The 23721-nt window shown below is 42.7% G+C and overlaps 1 protein-coding gene across 2 annotated transcripts in view; it reads right to left on the bottom strand.

Moving 5' to 3' along the window:
- The window catches only part of TENM2 (teneurin transmembrane protein 2), a gene marked incomplete at its 5' end in the record, with an annotated part of 597332 nt that extends 576697 nt beyond the window's left edge, over positions 1-20635 (bottom strand). For both annotated transcript variants that reach the window (XM_081135053.1, XM_081135054.1), the window contains one exon: positions 20590-20635. In XM_081135053.1, coding sequence (XP_080991179.1) covers positions 20590-20635 — 46 coding nt within the window. The remainder of the gene's footprint in view (positions 1-20589) is intronic.
- Positions 20636-23721: the final 3086 nt, after the last annotated feature.

Below are 23721 nucleotides of genomic sequence, written 5' to 3'. Positions count from 1 at the left end.
TTTGAGCTGGGGTCAGAACAAACATAATGCATTTCAAACTGCCAGGGACAATCAGTCTTTCTCTTCCTAATATGTACTTGTAGGTAAAATTGCAAGAACTTGGGTGTATCAGAAATCGTGTGACATAGGCGAACTGGTCAGATTTTCTTCTTGGTCACCTAGGTTAATATATTGAAGACAGTCACTCCTTGACATTAGTTTTCCCCCTGTGAAAACAGGCCAAAGTACATGGTTCCCTCCCTGCATCATCGGAATCTTTCACTCTGTCAGAATAAATACTAAAGCATGCCTCAAAATGAGAATTACCTTAAGAGCACTCAATTCTGATTCTAGGGTTTATAATATTCCTTTTAATTAATGGAAACATTACCTTTTATGTTAACCAGAACACGTGGGAGCTACATATCTGTGTAGAAGGCTTAGCTGGATGCAAACACTATTTTTTAAATTCATTATTATCTTGATAGAAGCTAATTTCTAACATCTAGAAGAGAGAGACTTGTCCTGACAAGTTTCTAGAACCATAGTCAGGCACTACACTTCATGTGGGTCAGACTAGGCATTACATTTTCATAGATTATATATTTTAAACATTAAAATAAACTACCATGTGCTTTCTCAAATTTGATCTCACATACTGCATTTGGGTGGGAAGTCTTATGCTGTCGATCAGCGAGAAATACAACGTCTCTACTGGCTGGCCAAAGAAAGAGGGAAACGGAAAGTTGGCACCTGGTGTTGTACATGATCTTAATACAGTTTAATTTTAGCAGTGAGTACATCAAGCCAGATTTCTAATCTACACGCCGATTTAAAGAATGTAAGTTCTTCTTAAATACTGCGTATTTTAAAATCGTTTCAATCTTATGCAATATTCGTTTCTATCCGGCAGGGAACAGAACGCGCCCGGGAGTTGAGGCATGCATGAGAAAAGCCGCATTTCAGCACAGAGAGGTACCCCGTCATCTCTGCATCCCCATGGCGTTGTCATCCAGTGACATCTGCATGCTACGGTTAGCACCGCCTGCCAACCACATGGGCATTTTGCTGAGTCGGGCAAGAAGAAGGTTGCAAGCATCGTTGCTACACAAGGACCCATTCCAGAAATGTTTATGAAAAGTAACGCAGAGGCTTACAATGGTGATTTACTCAAAACTCTAAAAGAAACAGCTCTACTTTCAGGAGTGTTTCTATGAACAGAGTGGACAGGCCCCCAAAATACAGTGTACATGTGATCATCGAAAGCAAATCCATAAATCTGAGCATGAAGATAAGGAAAGGACACTTCGAGCTTTAACTTAACTCTCGCGTCTCAGCTTCTCTGCCCAGATAGAGCAGCGTGGACACTGACCGGAGCCCCACGGTCCTGGGCGAGGCTCACGGCTAAATGGGTTTTAGCAAAGGGCATAGGTCCTATAAGCCCTAAACACAGTTCAAATACAGTCTCATTTCATAGGACCCAGACAGAGAGGCAGAATTTATGTCCATAAGGAGATGATCCAGTTAGGGGCACATACTAAAGGAATTTCTGCAAAAGATGGCAGAACACTTGTATTCTTGGCATGGCAGAGAGGGGGCCAGGTCAAGTATTCCTGAAGGAGTCAATTAAGACCACAAATTATCTTTTTAGTAATTGCTCCAAAATGAAAGGAGGTTCAATCTCTAGCAGTAGAGGGTTAATTCCACAGGGACACAGGGACACGTGTCTGTTTTATCTGTTACTGTATCGTCAGAAACTAGGGCAGAGCCATGTAAACAGCGATCACTTGATCAATATTTTGTTAAATGAGAGAAATAATTGCTAAATAAGAGAAATCACACATTTCATTAGATGAAAAATCGTATACTTAGTAAAATAAAGCTTTAGAAATATAGAAAAGGACCACAATAACCAATTTAAAAAGCAGATTACTAATTAATAGTACAACATATATCTCATTTTATTAAATAATCTATAATATACATATAGAAAAATATCTGAGAGGGAGGGTTACCCATCCGTGAGTCAGATGTTAAGGCCCTACAAAGGCACTTACAACTTTGGGATGCTTTTAAAATCCCATCCCATCAAACGGTTACCAGAGGAGAAGCCAAACTCAGCAAGCACTGGGACAGCCCTGGGAGCTCACCTGGGGCAGTCCTCGGGTGGATGAGCCGGCCCCGTCTCCTCACGGAGGACGGGCGCTTACTGCTGGTGGGACAACTGTCCCCAAGACCCACTGCCTCCGTTCATTTCAGCCCCTTCACTGCATCTTCCTGTCCTTCTACTGCACTTACCCGAATGCCTACCCTCTCCATAGTGTACATTAAAATACATACAAATTGCAAAGCATTAGGAAATTGTCACTCGTTACTGCACCACTGTTAGGGTGTTTGAGAGCTGGAATATGTCTCCTTCATTTTTCTCCTAAGCGATTATTAAGTGTAGTGTCAACTGTATTTCTGTTAGTGGCTACTCTCTATAAAAATTGTATGGAGGGCTTTCTGTGCATCCTTGCTGCCACTCATAACCTTCTGCAAGATGCTGCCCCCATTTTACAGGCACAAATTGATCCTCAAAAAGATTTTTTTGCAAAGGACCATAGAGCTGCTATGTATGATGATTGTGTAATATTGTCTACAGTAGCCACAACTACTACACATCATTAAATAAATGGTCAGTGAAATGCTTTGAGACTTGCTTCCAAAGATCTGAGTAGGACTATCTTTTTATTGCTATACTTTCAAAAGAAAAACACTCGGCCTGGCCGGTGTGGCTCAGTTAGTTGAGAGTCATCCCATGCACTTAAAGGTCACCAGTTGGATTCCCAGTCAGGGCACATGCCCAGGTTGTGAGCTCAATCCCCAATAGGGGGCGGGCAGGAGGCAGCCAACTGATGTTTCCCTTCCTTTCCCTCTCCCTTCCTCTTTCTCTAAAAGTCAATGAAACATATTTTTTAAAAAGACTCAGGGAAACTAAAATCGGTTGAAATAATGCCTGGACGATTTGAATGCTCACCATAAGTTTGTTGGTTGAGTGGTAGGTATTACATTTACCCCACAACAAAACACAAACCATCGGACCAAATAATCTCCCCCTCTCCCCAAAAAAGAAAAATAGTAAATGTTTAATGCTGCTGATTAAATCTGGGAGAACTCGGCAACACACAAATCAGAGAAGTTTTTATTGTAAACTTGTCAGAGCTTCTGCTATGATAATAGTTTTATGAAGAGCCAAGAAAGGGCTATTCTATGAATTATTTCTCACCCTTATTTGGCCAAGTGGCACTTTCTCTGATTTCTGTGGGCAGCGGCTTAGAGAATCCCACCCTCTGGGCCCCGGGAAGCTACAGCCCTCAGAGCTCCTCACACCGCTCTGTGCATTTCTTGCTGACACACAAACGTATAAAGGCAACTGTGTGAGATCAGCATTTTGTTTTGTGCAGCAACTCTGTTTCAGAAAATGTAATTTGGCCCTTGGTAGACTAATATAATGAGCACTTTTCAACAGACATACACTATTTCTCAAGAAGAAAAGAAAGCAATGTAGGAGAAATTTCCTGCATTATCCTATGCGAACACATAAGGGATTTTTATAAAATTGTGGGAGAAATTGCCTGATTAAGAGAAATGAAAGAGAAATGGGCCAAAACACCAAACCCACGTATTCAAAAGGGAAGAAATGTTTTACTGGAGGAAAAAGAAAGGCTCACAAATGATAGACCCTCAAGTTAAAGAGGAAAATATTGTTAAAGATGATAAAGATTCTCCACTTTCTATAAACACACACAGTTGAATAAGCAAAATGAAAATTTAATAAAATTGAATTTAATATTTATAAATGATTGCTTAAAAAATTTAATATGATTCTATGATTTATTTGGAAAAATAAATAAAAATAAGGAAGTTCTGAAGAGACAAAAAATAAGGAGAGCCTTCCTCTATTATGTTAAACTTACTATAAGCTTAGTATACCAAAACAGTGGAGTTAACAGTAAAAATAAACATTACATATATATACATATACATATATATACACACACACAAACACACACACAAACATAACAGATAGAGCAAAAGTCCCCGAAATAGACTCTACTGCACAAGAGATTTAATAGAAAAATAAGGTAAAAATTTGAATAATAGATTAACTTTTGGGAAAAATAGATCTTCATCTGACACATACATTTTTAAATGGATTAAATGGTTTAATGTTATTATACATTCTTTTTACATACTAGGAGAAAAGAGTACATATTTATCGGGTCTTGTAATAGGGATTCTTTTAAAACTGACAACCAATTCAAGATATCTAAATATTAGAAGACCCTATGACATAAAGATTTTAAATATCTCCATGTCAAAACAGCAAAATTAAAAAAAAAATCACTGGGGTAAAATATTAACAATGAATATGACCAGCATTAGTTTACCATATTCTAATAATATTAAGAATACTTATAGATAAAGAAAAAACTCTTACATTGTTTTAGAAAAATATAATAAAGCAGAAAATTTGGTGGAAAGTGTATAGATCAAGAGGGCAAGTGTTTAACCTCATTAGAAAGAATATATAAATTAAAAGAATGATCAGTGTTATTAGTCATTACAGAGGCAAAATGCTAAAAAATGACACTAAATTATTAGCAATATTTATCTTTTTATAGTGGCATTTCAAAATTATTTTACTTCTACTTGTATATTTTTACAAATTATTTTATAATAAAATATATTTTTATAATTATAAAATTAATGAAAGTTGCTTTTTAAGTCATGATACATATTTTAAGGCACAGACTTTGGTAGAACATTAATATGATGTTTTTGAGTGCTACTTAATGTGTGAGAGAATCCCAACCGTGTGACAATGAATGTATAAAATAATATCCAAATTTTTAAAATATAGATTTATTTAAAAGGGTAAAACAAACAGATTTGGGTGAAATCATGGGCAATATGTTTAATGGTTTTCCGAATTTTCCAAATTTCCTGTAAGGGCTGTACTACTTTCACAGTCAGAAAATGTATATTTAAGTAAAATCTGTTGGTTTCTATTGCTATCCTAAGCTTCCCGGAGACTGTGTTTTCAAGAAAGCAAGGGACGGAATGCAATATAAAATGTAGCAATAAGCATTCCTGTGTCCTCCACACAACACTTCACATTTATTTTTGAATTCTGCCACTATGTTTTGAAACTACCTAGTCTTACAAAGAGTCAGATTTCGTCGCTGATTTGCTGATACCCAACAAGTGCTAAGTAATGTGTACGTTGTGCATTAAGGGAGAGAGAACAATGCCAGGCTCGGGCTCTATCACGATAGTAAAGGTGACGCATCGCCCTCTTACGAGAAGAACACTGGTGTCATCTGATTTTTACGTTTCTTGGCGGAACTGGAGGAAAGTTTCAGGAACAAAGACACAAGAAGAATGAAATGGGACCCAAACATGATGGAGAAACAGAAGTCCACACTCCACCGGTTGAAGGGCCTACTGTCCTTCACAAAACCGAGCAATTCTGCAGGGGTCCTGCACGTGCCCTCTGTGAGGTCAGCAGTTCTCTGCACAGGGCCTCACGCATATGTGCTTTCAAAGAGCTGCTCTGCTATCAGTAGGCGCCTAGAGTAGGTCTTACGTAATTTTTGGTGTTGTTTGAGATTCCCAAGTGATGGGAGGGGGATGAAAGGTAACCCATACCTAAGAATCAGAAGGCAATAATGTCCTTTAACAAAGCTTATTCATATCAATTCATCAGTGTGAAAAGTAATTGTATCTGTAGCTACATAATTGTCTTCTAAAATGAATTTCGCTCAGCGCACCCACCTGATGGGAAGAAAGAACACTCTCACAGTCTGTCTAGAAATACGAGAAGTGATATCTGGAATTAAGGAGAAACTCAGTGTGTGACTGTTTAAGCCAAATACGCCAACTCTTCTGTACCAAGAGAGCACATCTGACCACCAGCGCCGGGCTCACCCTGCCAGCGGTGCCAGCGGGCGGTCAAGACAGGACGCAAGGACAGCAAGAAGCTTCCGAACACCGGTTTCGGCTGTGTCATCCACGCACATTCGCACGTTGCAATCATATTGCAGTTATTCCATTTCTGATGAAACATGGGGAAACTTAATTCTCTGAGAAGGTGAACAGTAAGCCCTGGGGACAGCGCTCACTTTCCCCAGGCTGAAGCGGCCTGAGCACCTCCTGCCACCTCCTGCCACCTCCTGCCTTCTCCCCAGAGCACTGGCCTCTTCGGACCCCAGCATGGGACTCTCATTAATGGCAGCAGACGGGGTGCTGGCGCTCCCGGGGACCAGGCGTGTGCATTAACCCGGACGGAGGTCTGCACCCCGCGGGGTCCCCGGCTGGGGGTGGGGGAGGAATTTCCCAGGCCCAGTAATGCTTTCTGACATATAAAAAGGGAAAATAGTTCCACCTTTCACTGCATCCCTGTGGGAAACTAATTTGTTTTGACACGCTGAAGAGTAATCTGATGTTCGTATTTATTCCGAAAGAAGCTGTATTAGCTAAAAACAAATTTCATGAATAAAATCGGGGATGCATAACCAGACAGGTACATCTACTGAGCGTGTCTGGTACGTGGGGAATTAGCTATTGCTCAGAAACGTCTCTGCAGAGGGATCGAACCCCGTCACTCTGAACCCCCCCCGGGGGCTGTCTGGCGCGGCCAGGGCCGGGGCACAGCTGCCTCCAGGAGCACATGGAAACATTCTCCCCGCAACACTGCGGGCATTGATCCGACCCGGGCAGGCTGGGCTCCTGCCTCCCCGCCCAAGCCTCCTAAAGGATCGTGATGGAAGAGCTGTCTCAGTTCTCTTCCTGGCACAGGGACAGCCACTGCCAACCTTCCCGGGCTGCGGCCTGTTTCACAACAAGCGGACACACCACCTTGTGTGTTTATCTTCAGCTCATGAAAAGCCAGTAGCTAAAATCCTGCTTAAACCTAAGGAGCACTAAGCGACTCCCCTCTCCAAACTCTTTGGGGTGGGAAAGGCACAGAGAAAGATAGGGGGCCGGAAAGATAAGAGAAAGCGGGGGGAGGAACCCCAGGGAAACCGTGGTGGGTTATAAGGGACTAGGAGTTACAAGTATTAAAGGAGATGAATTGCATTAACCCCTGCCCTTCCTCATTATATTCACTGCCCACTGGAAACAACAACAGAATTACTAAAATCCCACACTCTCTAATGGGATGGTAATAGGATTCAGAGGCCATTAGGGTAAAAGCAATCCATATTTTACACTGTAATAAGCTAGGCTGAAGATGCTGCACCCCCTCCCCCGCCCCCCAGAGATCAACAATTACCAATTTCACATTAACAAATCCACAAGCCCTTTCAAAATTGCAAAATAAACCCAGCTTAAAAGTCAAAGGTCTCTTTCTTAGAACTGTATATGTTTTTTGGAAGGGAAATCATCTCACTAAATTGAAATACGTTTTTTACTCTGATATTGATTTTTTCCCTCATTCCAGAACACTTTGGAAATGAGGGATACTGTGGTTGGTATGAGGTGGTTATAATGTTTTACAAATGGAACCTTTTTTCTCATGCCAAGGACATTCCATTTTTCAAAGAATTACTTTTTTTATGAAAGTATCTTCTCGCTCAAGAAGAAATATAAACTCCGTCTGGTAGAAAGGGTTTCAACAAAAGATGTAGGAGGGGCCTTAAGGTGACCCTCTTTGGAGAAGGAGAGGGAGAGGGGGCAGAAATAGACACCTTGATGTCACCCTCACGGAAGCAGCAACTGGGACAGAGGGAACATGTAAAGAAATTAAAACGGACAGAAATCATGGTCCTGAACTCAAATCATTTAATACGTGTATTGCAGGAGGACAGTAAACTGACCAGCCTTTTTAAAAAAATTATGTTTTTATTGATTTTAGAGACAGAGGACAGGAGAAGGGGGGAGAGAGAAACATCATGAATGAGAAACATCAATCAGTTGCCTCCTGCAGGCCCCCCTACTGGGGACCGAGCCCAGGACCGGGAATCGAACAAGCGACCTCTCGGGGCATGGTCAGTGCTCAGCCAACTGAGCCACACCGGCCAGGGCTGACCAGCCTTTTCATGTTTATTAGTATAACTTAAAATAATTTTCGCCTGGCCGGGCGTGGCTCAGCGCTTGAGCGTCGACCTAGGATCCAGGCGATCAGGGTTTGATTCCTGGTCGGGGCACATGCCCGGGTTGTGGGCTCGATCAATGACTCTCTCATCATTGATGTTTCTCTCCCTCTCTCCCTCATTCCCTCTCTCTCTCTCTCTCTCTCTCTCCCTTTCCTTTCCTCTCTCTGGAATCAATAAAGATATATTTCAAAAAAATAAAAATAAAATAATAATAATAATAATTTTCTCATGATTCAATTAACATTTGAATTCAATTGTGATCTAAAGAATGTCTACAATGGCTTTGAGTTTGTTTACGTTTTTGTGTAATATAGAAAAACAATGAATTTTTTAAAAAAAATTTGATGTGTTCTTAAAATTTCACCAGAGATGAAGAAAAGAATTCGTCCATTATTAGTCTCCACATGTTCCTCTTTTTAACTTCCCTGACACAACATTAAAAAGTAAAATCCCTGGTAATACATAGCAAATACACCAAACTATAAAATAATAGCCGGTTCCTGCCTCACCCTCCGTGCTGGATCAAGTCTGTTTTAGTTCTTCCTGCAACCTCGGCTGTTCCTTCTGAATAACAATGTAATTCTAATGCTGCCTTAATCATATAAATATATGGAGTAATCCCACCTTATACTTTTTATAAAATAGTCACTCCCTCCTTGCGCCAACAACAAAAATAAGTGACAGTGAGCACAGGATTAGATGATAAATGCAGAAGGTAATTGAAAGTAATAATAATAGGACGCCACATCTGAGTGCTCTTTCCACTGTGCTCCTCACATCTCTTACCAAACTCACCACACATTTGCAAATTAAAAGGGAGTAATATCTGGAATGCAGCTGAGTCAAAGTCATAAGAGATTAAAGTTGGCCACGCCTTAATTCCAAACCCATTCTTAACCATATTTCAGGGTACTCTGAGAATATTTTCCTGCTTTGAGAGTATGGCGTCATTAAAATAGCTAACTAAAAACCAGAACTGAAATGGGTGCGCTGAGACCAGCTACACAGACCAGAAGCTCCTTGGTCACCTACACGAGTCCATCACAGAGAATGACAGAGCGGAGATCTCAGAAACCTTGTGTTAGAAATGCAAACAAAAGCTGGAACCTATTAGGGGCTTTTAATTGCAAGCAACTAGGGATAGCTCTGTCTTATCAAATCAGAGGCCTCAAAGACCTTACTGGAACATTTAAGAAGGAGAGTGGGAAAAGACAGCAAAAATGTATGATTTGGGGGGAGAAGATCCTCACATAAAGTGACCTTGGTGCGCTAGACCCAACTAAAAGTAAATCAATGTATAGGGGGGTGGGCAAAAGCAGGTATACAGTTGCAAGTGAAACACAGTTTTTTCTTGTACTATTATTTATTAATTATTCTATTATTATTTGTATTACAGCTATAAACCTACTTTTGCCCACTCCTGCATTTTTTCTGCAGCCTCATTTCTGGATCTCCAGTTCCTAGCATAGTGCCTCTTACTGAGTAAACAGTCTGCACTCATGGAGGCAAAGCACAGAGTCCATGGTCTTGTCAAGCAGTCCTCAGAGCCAAGGTTCCGTATCTTGAAACCAGTCACTAAGGTGGAAAGAGGGAGACACCACCTTGAGGCTTCCACTGAAGAAAACAAGGCTACCATCCACGATAAATAACATGATCAGAGACTAAGGAGAAAAGCACAGCTAAAAAGTGTACAACCCCCTTCAACCAAGCAGACGGCTCTGCTCTGCTCCTTAGGGACCTGGATCTATCTCAAGGTAGAAAAGGGGAGGCAGGAGAAAGGCGACGCCTGTGGCTGCTTTGAACCTTGTCTTGAGGAAGGCTGAAGTCCACACAAGATGTTAATCTTCCCAGTCGTGACATCCTTCCCAGATGTGATTTCTCCTTTTTAACTTACCAGTGCATTGGGATTATTAACGTAGGTCAACATTCATTCAAGAGTTACTGTCCTGGTGAAATAAATTTTATGCTGCCAGATATGTTACTAGGGATCATGACACAGCAGTGGACAAGCCAGACCACATGGTGCCTGCCCTTCCTGAGCTTAAAGGTTTATGTGCAAACTGACAATGACACTGGCAGTTATGCAAATGAAGAACGGTGTCATCATAAGGTAAACACATTGCGATAGGGTCACAGCCTGGGAGCTTCTAATTTAGACTTAGGGATGGGTAGTCCAGGAAAACTTCTGGGAGGAAGCAACCTTTAAACGGGGACCTAAAGGATAAACCAGAGGTAAGCAAAGGCAAGTGGCAGTGTTGGAAGAAGACAGAAGACTGGGCACTTGCAAAGGCCCAGCTGGAAAAGCTGGAAGACCCCAAAGCAGTTACGCAGGGATGGAACAGAGGCTGGAGAAACTTGAGAGCGCAGATGCGGGGGCACCGAGGCCGGGGAGGTGACGCATGGGGCCTCCACTCACACTAACCTCTTGGAGGACAGGAAATGCATTGTATCTTCTCAGTTAATCATTCAGCAGCAAAGCAAGTAGGTGGTTCCTTGGAAGTGCTCCATCATTATCGCTTAAATATCTAGTGGATATCTCTTGATGAAGACTGAAGCGACCCTAAGCCTAAAAATTTTTAAAAATACTCCATGTGATCACTCTCTAAAAATGCCTAGTAGGTGCTTGTTTAGGTAGCACAGATTGTGTGTGTCTGTGTGTTTAAAATTGTGATGCCTTCTTTGTTGCCCCACATCACCTCCTGGTGTCTGATTTATGACTACTCCCCTCGGCATTTGTGTTTGTAACCCCCGGATTAGGACCTATCGCGGAGGACACTGAGCTGCAATGCAATGCACTATGGTGTGAATACACAAATATGGGAACAGCTTATTGACAGATTAGTTCCAGGTGTGAGAGAGATTAACGTGTGCAAGACACAGTAACTTCTAAGCCAAGGCATGCGACCTCCCCGACCTCAACTTAAGGGCCTTCCTTCTCAGGTCCTGATGAATCCTGAAGTCCAGCTCCCTGCTTCCTCCTGCCCCTGACGGCGTGTAAGAGGCACAGTAACGCCGAGATCAAATAGTTCATAACTATATGCCATTATTTTCTACACTTTTCATACATGACTTTTCTGGAGAAAAACTTGATAAACATGCTCAACTGTGAGGCAATTTGCTAAACTGTCAACTATTTTAGCTTTATATATACAATAAATCACAATTTTCTAATACATTTCCCAACATCAGGGACATTTAGTTCACAAGAACAAGCAGAATTGCAACACATAAATCATGAAATCATTCATTTCTAAGAGTTGAGGAGACCGAATTGGCAGCTAAAATAGAAATAGTGTTTTGGATGTAACAGTCAAGTGTCTAATAACGATTTACTGTTTTGGTCTAGTAACACTAAAAATATCTTCAGAAAGGGTTCCAGAGAATTACAGTCTTATAATAAACCCTAATAGAATAATTATAGCTTGGGTTTTTGTCAAGGTTCTTGCCTTGCAAACGTTCATTTATCTGAAATTTGCTTAAAACAAATAGATTAGATTCATTTCAGGAACAAGAATGACATGACTCTTTTTTGTTAACACTGATTAATGATTTTAGTTCCTAATGTCATTAGTCAACGATCATCATTTTACCATTTGAAAAATGGTCTCCAGAAGCTCTGGGCCTTGTCGAGATGGAAACGCCCATTTCTGATATTCTACTGACCTCTAGAGACTATATGTGCCTGTATATAAATCACACACCATACGTAGTTATAAGCACAGAGAACATATACATCACAAATGCCCTATAGATTGAGGAAAAAAGGGCCTTAACCACATACGGCCATTTAATTTTAGAAAAAGATGCACAAATTATTTATACATGTTTTCAAAGAAGACCTATGTGCACGTTTAATACTAATCGTGGGGACAGCTCTTGCCCTGTGCTCACTTGTGTAGAACTCTAGGGAATGACTCTCAGGCAAGCAGATCCTGTCTGGCTTGTGACTTGCCAGGCGTAGGGGTGACGGAGAATTCAGACACACTGGCCTGGCTTTCCCATAAAGCCGGATTTATTTTTGGTTGGGGCTACATCACTTTATGTGACCATCTTTCTCCCCAAAACCGCATTTGCTCTATTTCTTGCTCAATAGTCCTCCTGCCCAGGCAAAGCATGTCTAGTGTAGAGGTACCTAGGAAGGCCTCAGGTGGCTCTGGAAGCCTTGACAGTTTTTCTCCCAGTGTTTCCAATTGTTAAATAGATCCATGAGTGTCATATTCAACATTAAAATAATTCCCAATTCAGGACTAGCTCCTGAGCTGGGTAAGGACGGTGTATGGTTCATCCTCGCATCCGTGGCACCTAGCACACTCCGTGCCAGGTTGTGGGAAGGTGATGTCAGCTGGGGCAAAACACAGTATTTTCCCAGCAACACAGGCACGCTGTCTCTTACTAGGAATATGCTCGCTCTCTCTCCCCCTCTGGATATAGATTTAGATGATATAGATAAAAATATTGATGCAGATACAGAAGTAGAGGTAGAAATGCACACATACATATATAGACTAACTATGTATATATATATGTATGTGTATATATATATATATATATGTGCATATAAAACACACATACATATAACTGAAAAGAGGCATTTTCCACACATACAGAACTGAGGACTACATTTGTCAGTGATTTTTCTAATAGTCGCCAAGGTTTTCTATTTTCAGTTTTGTGTGTTATATTACTGTTTGTATTCTCTTTGATAGTATGGATTTAAAACTATCAGTTATTACTACATCCTCAACTACAACTCAACACTTAAAACCTTCAAGTAGCCCCGGCTGGGCGCTCAGTCAGTTCCACACACCAAAAGGTGCGGGCTCGAGTCCCCGTCAGGGCACGTGCCTGGGTTGTGGGTGCAACCCCCTGGGGTGTGTGCGACAGGCAACTGGTCTTTCTCTCTCGCTCTCTCCCTTCCTCTCTCTTTAAAATCAATAAAAACATCCTTGGTTGAGGATTAGAAAAACCCCAAAACTTCAAGTACATTTCTTTCTAATAAACTCAATTTGAATCTAGCGTTTAAGAATATTTTTGGTATGAAAAGAGTAATAGCATGTTTTCTTGTTTTTTAGTGTATTTTTGTCAACTATATTACATAGTATATATTTTATCATTCATAGTACATAATAGATTTAACAATAGAAACATCCTGTGAAGTTTGATCAGGCGCCTCAAAGTGCAGCCAGTCACTTACAGTCGCGTTTGCCACATAGGACAGTGTAGAGGACGGTGCATTATTTGATAAGACATTGTGACAAAGCGGCAGATGGAACTGCTAGGCTTTGAAAATGTCCAAGCCACAGCTGATGTAGTGTCAACAATAGAAATAAATATAAAAAAAAAAGAAAGGAGAGGAAATCAAATTCTGATTCTGTCACGATATCCAGTACTTGGAATTCCGTGCCCTGCTCTGTAAACTGGGAAGAGGCCGGGGCTGTCTGGGCCTATTGTGTGATCACAACCTCCCTGGCACAGCCAGCTACACAGTCCCACACTTTAATCTTATCACAAGATGAAACCCGAGTTTATTAGAAAGAAATGCACTTGAAGTTTTTGAATGTCGAGATGAGTTGATGATGTCATATAATGACTAACGGTTTTCAATCCATATTTTAAATGAGAATTTAAACAGTAAGATAGTATATAAAGTAGAAATACCATATAGGAAATCTCAGCCTAAATCTGGTACCTAGGAGGCTTGAAAGTCTTTGAAATCCTCTGGGACTTGGAAGACCTCTAGGGGGTCAAATCCCAAATATAAATAATTTTTCAAGGTTTGACTGGAAGTCAGCTGATGATGGAAATGGGATAGTACTGGTGTTGGAGATGAGCCAAGTAGGGTTTGGGCACCAATAATCCACTTTTGTACATAATACTAGAGGAATATGCCAATCAGAACCCTGATACCCTGCACAGGGTGCACTGGCCTTATAATAAAGTTCCAGCGAGGCGCACCATCCAACCAGTTAATTCAAAATGGTAGTTGGTCTGGATGGAGGAGAGGGGCATGATATCTAGAACCATGGAACCGATTTTCTTAGCATCATTCACTCTGGTTGATTTACTTTTTGCCTCTTAAATACAGGGCTGAAATTTTGGCATATTAACAGCTATTAGTAAACCATCGTTGGCAAGTAGAAAGAGACCCTCCTCTACCTCAAACTGAAATTCAGTCAGTTAATTTTAGTGAACAGTTTCAAAAACCTAGCCACCCAGGCTTTTCACATAATTAGCTCTTCTAAAGGGTGCTTCCCTGGTTTGGATTTAGCGGCTCAAATGCGAGCTTCCCTGCCATTAGCAGAGGTGCCGATGATTAGGGACACGATTCATGTCAGGTAGCCAGAGAGAAGGCAGGGGAGCCAGAGGAGAAATCTGGAGAATCCTCATGCTGGAAATTCAGACCCTAGATAACCAGGGCTGTGCTCTAGGTGCAATTATGATTCTGCCCAGTTAAGAGGAATTTGTAATCCATTCAGTCCCAAGCCTATAGAATCCCATTTCTTAAAAACTTGTATTTCAGCCTCCAATGGCTTAAAAAGTTCTTCTTGCTAGATTGTCTCCAATTACAGAAATCCTTCCCAAGTACAAGGCTGGGAAGTATATTAAACCTGTAGAGCACCATGTCGCTGGCTGTTTTACAGAGCCTTACAGCCCACGTGATCCCGACGCATGATGTAATACTGCCGAAGCAATTCGCCACAATCTGATACCACTATTTGTTCAGCTCACAAATGTTGTCGTACACATGGGGGGTAAATTATCTTGGAATGGAAGGCTCAGAACAGTAAGCGAAGGGAGGTACACAGAGATTTATGTTAACTGTAAGAATCCCGGCCCCCAACCCCAACACACACACACACACACACACACACACACACACACAGATTTCATGGGTAAAACACAGGACTGCTATAAATCCAATAGATTTCTGGCCTACCCAGCACTAATGGAGCTACTGCGATGACCACAGATGCGTGAGACAGGAAAAGGTTTGGCCGTCACTGTCTGACAGTCAGGAGACCTGGAGACAGAGGTGAAAAGACAGCCCCAGCGCAAGGCTCAACATTGTCACCGCACCAAAATGTGGCTGCTGCCCAGCAAATACCAGGTGATAAGAGAGTTGTGCATTTCCATTGTGTTACCACACACACCTCCAGTGAACGTAAGGATGTGTGCGCTATGGATTTGTGAGAGCTGATTTTTCCAGGGTTTTCAGAACCCTCTGCAAACACACAGAAGCAAATCAGTCAAAGACGGCAGGCTGGAGGAAACAGGGGAAAAATACCCACCTACGTTCCAGGTACGAAACAATAATTTCTATGCCTTTGGGATCTATTTTTTCCCTTGCATTGTAATGCAGTCAAGGGTATGAGTGATGCCTTTTGTGTTTGATAATGTCAAGTGTGAATGTCATGGGCAGCCCCCCATCTCTGATGGTATTCAAATGGTAGGGAGATGAAAAGCTTGGAAAAGGTAAATGGAACAGATTAGATTAATGTGGTTGGAGGACAAGGCAAGACGCTCATTTATGCTTGGTTTCCAGGTGCTGCTGGTGACCCTGTCCACCTGAGTAGGTTGGTTAAATCAACCGCTGAGGAAGAGAGCGGCACTCCACTTAATTGTGCCGATAATTATTTTTGCTTCTTCTCATTATGAAGTCTATTGGATGCAAGAAAATATTTTGTATGTTGACATTAACTTCTGTTATATAGTTAGATAAGTCTCCGCAGTCAAATACACCAGGCACCTAAGAGTTCAAGGTAAGGTAGTCAAGGTTTTTGAAAGTAACTGACACACAGGCAATTCAGGGTGGCAACTGAGCCTAATAAATAAAGTATATACCTTCTCAGAGACATGAAAACCCTTAAAGATCCTAAAAATCCATCTTAATGTCAGGAAACAGGACATGCCCATAACACTAAGTGATTACATCCAAGTAGTAGAGAGAAATACCACGTCTTCTAAACTACAGGTCTCATCTCTGACGAATGGTGAAGGCTTTTCTTATGAAAACAAATGCATATACACAAAATCCTTGCCTAATGAGGCCATGACATCTACAGTACATACAAGAAATTGCAATAATTATAATAGCAAGGTATTTCTCACAGCCGCTCTCTCTCTCCTCCACAGTGTTTCTCAACCTTACCACCCATGTTCAGGCTAATGTCATGGACTATTCGTTGGCTTCCAGCCTCTACACTGGGGGTTCTCACTGTTTTTTAACAACATCCCTAAAAGGCAAAGCAATATTCCATTAATAACAATAGCTCCTTAAGGCCGCAATTTAATAGGAGAGCAGATGGCCCTTACCTAGGCATTTCAGCATCTCTTGGATGGGCGGAGGACATCATAAAGACCCGCTATCCCACTCCTTCCCCATTCCCACAGCAAGGGAACTCCTCTAGAAGCTGCCAGATCACATCCAGGTGGCTATTAAATACCCTGACCTGACACTCAAGGCCCTCCTTCATACTGGTTGTTCTTTTTGGCATAATTTCCCAGGATCCCTCTGATTTTACTCATCAAGATTATACTGTGTTTTCACATTTCACTCCTAATTCAAAGGCTGCCACCCTCAGAATCCCCTCGACCTGCACTGATCTTTCCTCTTCAGCTCTCCTAAGAAAGGAGTTAGGACCCGGCACATTTGAACCCACTGGGCCATTCTCTGGGTATGGCTCACATCCTCAGTCTTCCTAAGGTTCTCGGTAAGAGGGCAAGAATTTGTTGTGGTTGCTAGAAGTACCATTTGCCCCATTTAATTCAGAGTGCTGTGGGTATAGTGAGTGCTTGACAGCTGTGATGAAAGAAGAGAGCCCCAAAAGTGAGCAGCAAGTAAGCCAGAAAGAGAAACCAACATCTCCCCCAAATTATAAAGCTTTTCTTATTTAAAGACAGAAAGGAAAAAAACACTATGGGCCGAGCACAAAAAATATATTTGAATCAAAACCAAAAAAAAAAAAAAAAAAAAGGAACTTCCTTACCCCAGTGGATTTCCAGTGCTAATTACAAAATAGGAGTAGTTGACATTCATGCCTTCTAAACATAAGCTTTTCTTTCCTCCCAGAAGACAGAAATGAATGGGCGTTAAAGAAAAACATCCTATAGAGCATTTCATGCCTCAGGAATAAAAACTGACAAAGAAGGACTTCCATGCAAAAGTAAAAAACAAACACAAGGAAAGAGCTTGGAGTGTTTATGGTAAGAAAAACTGAAAGCTCTACCCTTATCCTATCTGTAAGTGCTTTTGTCATAGCCAAGGCCCCCTTGCATTGGAAAAAAACATATCTACACTTCTCTTCCACAACCAAAATTGGTTAACTGATCATTTCCAAAAATAAATATTCCCACAGATAGAGGTCATCGGTTGCCTGAAATTGCATCAGTTCGCGGCTGGGTACCCAAATCCCCAGCTCCTCGGGGACGTCTTTGTCATTTTATCAGAGTGATCACCAGCAGAGTAGTTTCAGTGTGGGTCCCCTCGGCTCCTAGCTCCGATGCTTGCTCTCTGAATTCGTCTTTTCTCACATCAAGCCTGGTGGCTTTGGCTTTGGAAACCTGGCACTTAATATCCAATGTTAATTACATTTCCTAGTCTGAGGAAAATCCTATTGGGCTAATTTTTCAAAATCATATAATGAAAAAACTTCACTGACAAACCATGTAGGGTTTTGATTGTTTTTTTACGGATAGATCTATTAAGCACTTAATATTCAGTAGGAAAACAGTCTCAGAGCAATGAAATTCTATTACTTTAGAGGTTGCATGCTTTTAATTTCTTAATATTTCATTACACGTTGGCAACTGGTGCATATTTTTATAATGCGTTTTATCATTACTCTTCTCAGGGTTTTCGATTTCAGTCCCTCCTCTGACATCATATTTGCATGTTAAAGGGTTTTAGCATTAGGGGATGAGATGTTCTGAATAGCAATGTGCAGTTAACTTGATCTTTTTTGGTAAATGGGAAAACAGCAAACAGACATTATATATAGGGACCAAGGAGAAAATTTTCATAGTTTTAAAAATCCAGCTCAAGTTTTAATAGCTTTCTTCTATAGAATAGCATAAAAGGCAATGATTCAATATAATTCATTAATTAGCAGATTATGCAAAACGCTACCAGCAGAGTTTGGGCAGAAGGATCTTTTCCATTGGTTTGTACAAGTCTACTGCATTCCTTTTTTTTTTTCCCTGTAAAAAAAAAATAATCTTTTCTTTGCTCTCCAGCAACATCTACTGGAAAAGTCAGAAAAATGCTATTTATATGAGTCAGATAGTTTGAGCAAGGATAGTTTTGGTTACAGTCTGCTTCCGAAGTGTATGCTGAGCTACCATCCAGTGGACAGCCGAGTGATTTCTGCCACTTTGGCTCCAGTTAGATTTCCAGGAGGACTGATTCAGTGATACCGACAGCCAAGCCACAATGTCAAATTTAACATGTCCTCACCCCGAGAAGTGGCTTCTGTAAACGAAATGCATCTATGATGCAGACAACATATCCCTCGCGGCCCATCTCCTCAACACTTCTCACTGATTTAAGAAATCGTGACCATTGTCGGCCACAACATAACACTCAATGGTCAGGTGTGGCGAGAGCTGGAGTAAAGATTTTATGCAAGAAAGCTATGTCAAAACAGGCTGAATGGGGGACATGCTCCTTCAAGGTTCTGCAAAGTTTCCTAAGTTCATAACAAGAAACCTGGATGTGCTGGGGTTTCAAACACTCACGATGCTCTCCCCAGCATGGCTATGACGGTCTCCATCTCCATCTTTCTCTGCTCTTTAACCAGCATGGAGAAATTAAGTGTCCCCACCAGCTCCCGATGGAGATGATTTCTCCCTGATGAAGTGCGAGGAGACCCACATTCCGCCCGGGCTCCGCTCCCGCCCAACCCCGCAGCTCATTGTGTCCTTAGAAAACTGGATTCAGGGGCTGCACTCACAACATGCCATCAGATGGATGGTGTGGCGGGCACGAGACATGCCAGGGTATGGGATCGAGGAGCAAGTCCAGTTTGGGAACTCGGGAAGGAAAAAATCTGACCAGCAAATACACGTATAAAACATCCTCTCATTCGTGGTTGCTGAACTCGACGCCCGGCACAGCAGCTCTTCCTGGGACCAGACCTCGTGGAGGCACTAACGTCACCTTTCTGTATCTCATTCCGGAGAAGCATTCTTTGCACAGAACCGTGGACTTTTAATATTCAGACTTCCACACCCACAAAAGAATCATCTAAACATTAATTCAAGCATTTCAGGTGACATCCTCAATAAAAATCTGGATATAATTTGGATTTCTGTTATCCTAAAATAAAAACTCTAGCTAATTAGATTTTTTTTTTTTTTTTTTACTCTCAAATCTCGGTTCATTCATGCCAGCAATAAATTTTTAGCAGCAAAGGCAATGAACACAAAATCAGCAAAGACCGAGGCTAAAAACAAATGTATCAAAACTTTAAAAACCAGCAGCAGCCACAAGAAATCGGACCCTGGGAGACCAGGGTATATTGCATTTTCTGTTTGTTCAACGTTAGAATAGATGTGAGCCTTTTAAGCGTCATCCCAAGGCTCTTTAAAGGAGAAATGCCATCAAATATAATCCACAACTCTCATTCACAGCGCACAAAAGGGACAGGTTCCTGACAGCCACCTACAGTGCAAATCCACACGCATTCTGTATTTAGGATCCTGATGCAAAGTTCCGACCCCAGCCTGATAACCGCCCCCCTTCATTATTGAGCCGCTTAAAATCCAAAAAAGCTCAAAAGACAGCACCTCCAGAGTTAACTCCCATTTCGAGCCGTCATCATTTAGCGTTCCTAATTATTTACTGGGCCCTTTTCTGAACCATGCCCCAGCCCGATGCTTTCGCTTTATATTTCATTTGGGACAACACTTAATGTCCATTTATAAAGCATCCACCTGACTCAGGTTAAGGAGGCAGCAGCCGGCGCTTCACCCACCAGATCCAAACCAAACACACCCCGGCAGCCAGACTTAAATAAACTCTCCCCTTGCTGAAACCCCCGGTGAAAAATTATTACAACGCATCAGAAGTTGGGCTGGAAGAAACATTTCCAACGCCAGCTCTCTCCCAGGCTGTACGTCCCGGAGTTCCAAAAAAACCAGGATCCATTGGATGATTTTCTTTTCCCCGTTAGCTGTTTAGAACTGAACATAATGCAAAGTGCCAGGCTGATCAAAAGCATCTTTCTCGTCTCTCCCCTTAAATAAAACGGAGGCGAGATCATTCGGCAGAAATGCATTTACTATACAAATCTATTTTCAATTGAATTTGCTGCGTGCTCTAATTCGTCAAAATTAATACAGGTACTTTCTACGTTAAACAAAAGGAAGCCGGCTGAAAAATCGGCTTCTGCTGCGGATGCCTTGCTCAATTACCAAACGGTGAAAACAGATTTAACTAAGCCACTGGGTCGCGGCGGCGGGCTCTTACCTGTCTCTGCTGAAGGCGTCCTCCCCTTGTTAGCAGCGTGCAGCATCTCGCTCGCCCCAATCCTCACCGCGGGCTCAAATTACCACTAAAGCCGCCCCCGCCCCCCGCCTCTCTTTTTTTTTTTCCTTTTTTTTTTTTTTTTCCTTTCTTTTCAATTCTTTTCCCCCAGCAAGAAAATGCTTATTGAAAGTGATAAGTTTCTGTTGTGCCTTTGAAGTCCCTCCTGCGGGCAGGAGCGGGGGGAGCAATGTGACGCCACCTTTTAATCTTTTGTGAGAGTGAAAAGGCAGGAGAGGACCGCCGGCTCCCCCGGAGCCGCACACATGACCGCAACTCGGGAGAGGCTGGCCGCCCGGCCCGCGGCTGGGGAGCGCGGCGCGGGCGCGGGCACAGCCCGGGGACCGTGACAACGCGTGTGCATCAAAAGCAGGGGGACGGAGAACAATGAGCACTGGAAAGCCGGCCAGGAGAGAGGGAAGGAGAGAGAGGGAGGGACAGAGGGAGCGGGAGCGGGAGCGGGAGCGGGAGAGAGCTCGGGGAAAAGACAGGCGGGCTTCAGGCAAAGGCTTCTGAGCATAAAGACGCAGAGCCGCGTCTGGCAGCTTCTGTTTTTATCTGGGCGAGCCCGGTGCTCTGCCTCGCTCACTGAGACACGCGGCCGTGCCTCCTCCAGGTTGGAGGACCGAGACCGTCGCAGCGTGTCCCTGGCTGGGTCTGATCGCCGTTGAACTGGGTGGTTGTACCTGTGCTTTTTGGATTTTTTTTTTTTGGGGGGGGGGGTTCGTATGTTTAAGTGCAATTTATTCTGCGTGTTTATTTCTGTAGGCAAAAATGAAAGCTGCTAATTTCGACAGCAATTTGCAACGTAGTTTTCCTGGCAGATGGGACTCTACTTATCATAACTGCTGACAAACTGCCACGCGTAAACAAAAGACGAAACGAGCGCCTCGTCTCAGGGACGGGCTTTAAAGGAAAGAGCCCACGCCAGAACACCAGCGCTCGTGGAGCCCGTGTTTCCCGGGGAAAGTTGGAAAGGGGCTTTCGCCCCGTGAGTTTTCCTAAAGCTGGCAGAATAAAAGGGGAGCAGGGTGTCTGCGGGAAAGGCGTTGGACGGGGGGCTCAGCAAAGTGAGGACCTCAATTCTCCCTGCCCCTCCGCCCAGGGTGACAACAGGCTTGCTTTCCTGAGTCCAGGAACAGAGTTTCAGAGTCCCTGTTTCTACAGACTTTCCCCTGCATCCTTCTGCCTTCCGGTACCATTTTATAGGAGGTTCCATTTTTAAAACAAAGTAAAAAAGAAATGATTTCCCCATTCAGACCGTTTCAAAGGGCGTTTCACCAGCTCTGTTCCACTCCTGCTCATCTCCTGCCACATGGGGGCCAGGATTTCACAGTTAAATTCCCTAAGTGACCTCTTCTATAAGGATGGAAATTGCTGATTCCAAGGTTAAGTATTTGGTATAAGTTAGGATGCTGGTGAAGATAGCTGCTAGCTTCCCCTGGTACCCGAGCTACGGCAGTAGTGAGCCAGCAGGGAGAGGAGGCTTTTCACTGGCCATCTTTGCAAAATTCAGCAGTTTTGACAACTAAAGGTAAACCCATGCATCCCACTTATAGGAGATATTACTTTAAAGAAACCCCCAAAACTAAAAAAACACTCAGTGATCTCACTTCGACCACGGTACGCCTCAGCAGTGTTCTGTGGTCCCTGGGCATCAGGAACGTTGGAGCCCCTGTGCAAGCCCCCGGGCAGAGGCTGAGGAGCGGTCCAGGGAGACCCCCCCCCCCCCGACCCTGGCCAGGCTGCTGCACCCGAAGAGGGGCTGCTTATTCTTGGTAAACCCGAAGTGTCGTGATTTTGCGATTTGGCAATAGGAGGAGATCTTGTTAGCTTGGACCCAAATAAAGAAGTAACAACTCCCTTCCTCCCGAAGAGATCAAGACGAAACCCTACGTATCCCGTAGGCAGAGCGGAGAATGGAGAAAACAGCGGGACTGAGCCAAAGGCGGCAGCGGGCAGGGGAGAGAGGCCCCCGGACGGAGAGGGCGCGGAGCTGGGGGGCGGGGAATCCAGAACCCGCTGCCGACGTTGCTCAGGGTCTATGGGAAGCGGCTTCCTGTAAATGACATTATTGATATAGGCTCTGTAGATAAAATTAACTTTCTATGAGGGAGTAAGTAGACTGATAATTTTCTGCCAATAAAAATAAAGACCCTGTTCCAAAAATACAACTATTTCAGTGCAATAAAAGCAGGGGGAAGGGCCTGGGGCATAGTCAACAGGGTCAGGACAAGATAAACAGAAATCAACGCAACAAATAGAGATAAAAGAGCTATAAATGGCTATCAGTGCTTTTGCGTATTTTCATCACTTTCTTAGGGAGTAGGGGGGCACTCCGAGTGGGCATCATTTATACATTGATATATGGGATTTATTTTTAAGATATCTTAGGGGGTGCTATCTGGTTATATTCAGGTGCCAATGGTGGCCCAAATGACGTTAAAATTTCTTACTAGAATAAGACTTTTCTCTGGGAGAGCTCTGTGTTCAAGTGCTAATACTATGGCATATACAGTGGTCAAGTGCTCAGTTTGGGGAACCAGGCTGCCTGGAATCCAATCCCAGCTCCACCACCAGCTTGCCGTGTGACCTTGGCCAAGGTATTTTCCTCTCCATGGCTGTTTCTTCTTAAAATGGGTGTAATAATATTACCTGTCTCACAGGGGGGCTGCCATTAGGTAAAAATAACATATGTGCTATTGGGAACTCCTTTCTTAGCACACAGCAAGAGTTTTATAAATATCAACTCCTGTTATTATGAAATCATCCCAACAGATTTTGTTTTAATAGCTCAGACAGACAATATTTTATCACCCCCAAAGCAAGCCGTTCACCCAATTCCCTCACCTGCGTAAAGTATGTGAACCTTGAGTGGGTCGGGGCTCCTTTCCTTGCTTTCTCTCTCATCTAATTATCAATAATTATCAAATACCCCCCCCCCCCCCGATGACTCTTAAAGTTATTTCATTTCTAGACTCCTGGTACCTTCCCAATCTGGGCACGTTTGCCAGGACTACTGCAATAATGTGTAAGGTGGCACTTCTCTATGCTTTTGTTTTCTTTCCCAAAGCA

This window comes from Miniopterus schreibersii (genome assembly GCF_964146895.1).
Source record: "Miniopterus schreibersii genome assembly, chromosome: 4".
NCBI lineage: Eukaryota > Metazoa > Chordata > Mammalia > Chiroptera > Miniopteridae > Miniopterus > Miniopterus schreibersii.
This window is presented reverse-complemented; position numbering and strand designations above follow the sequence as displayed.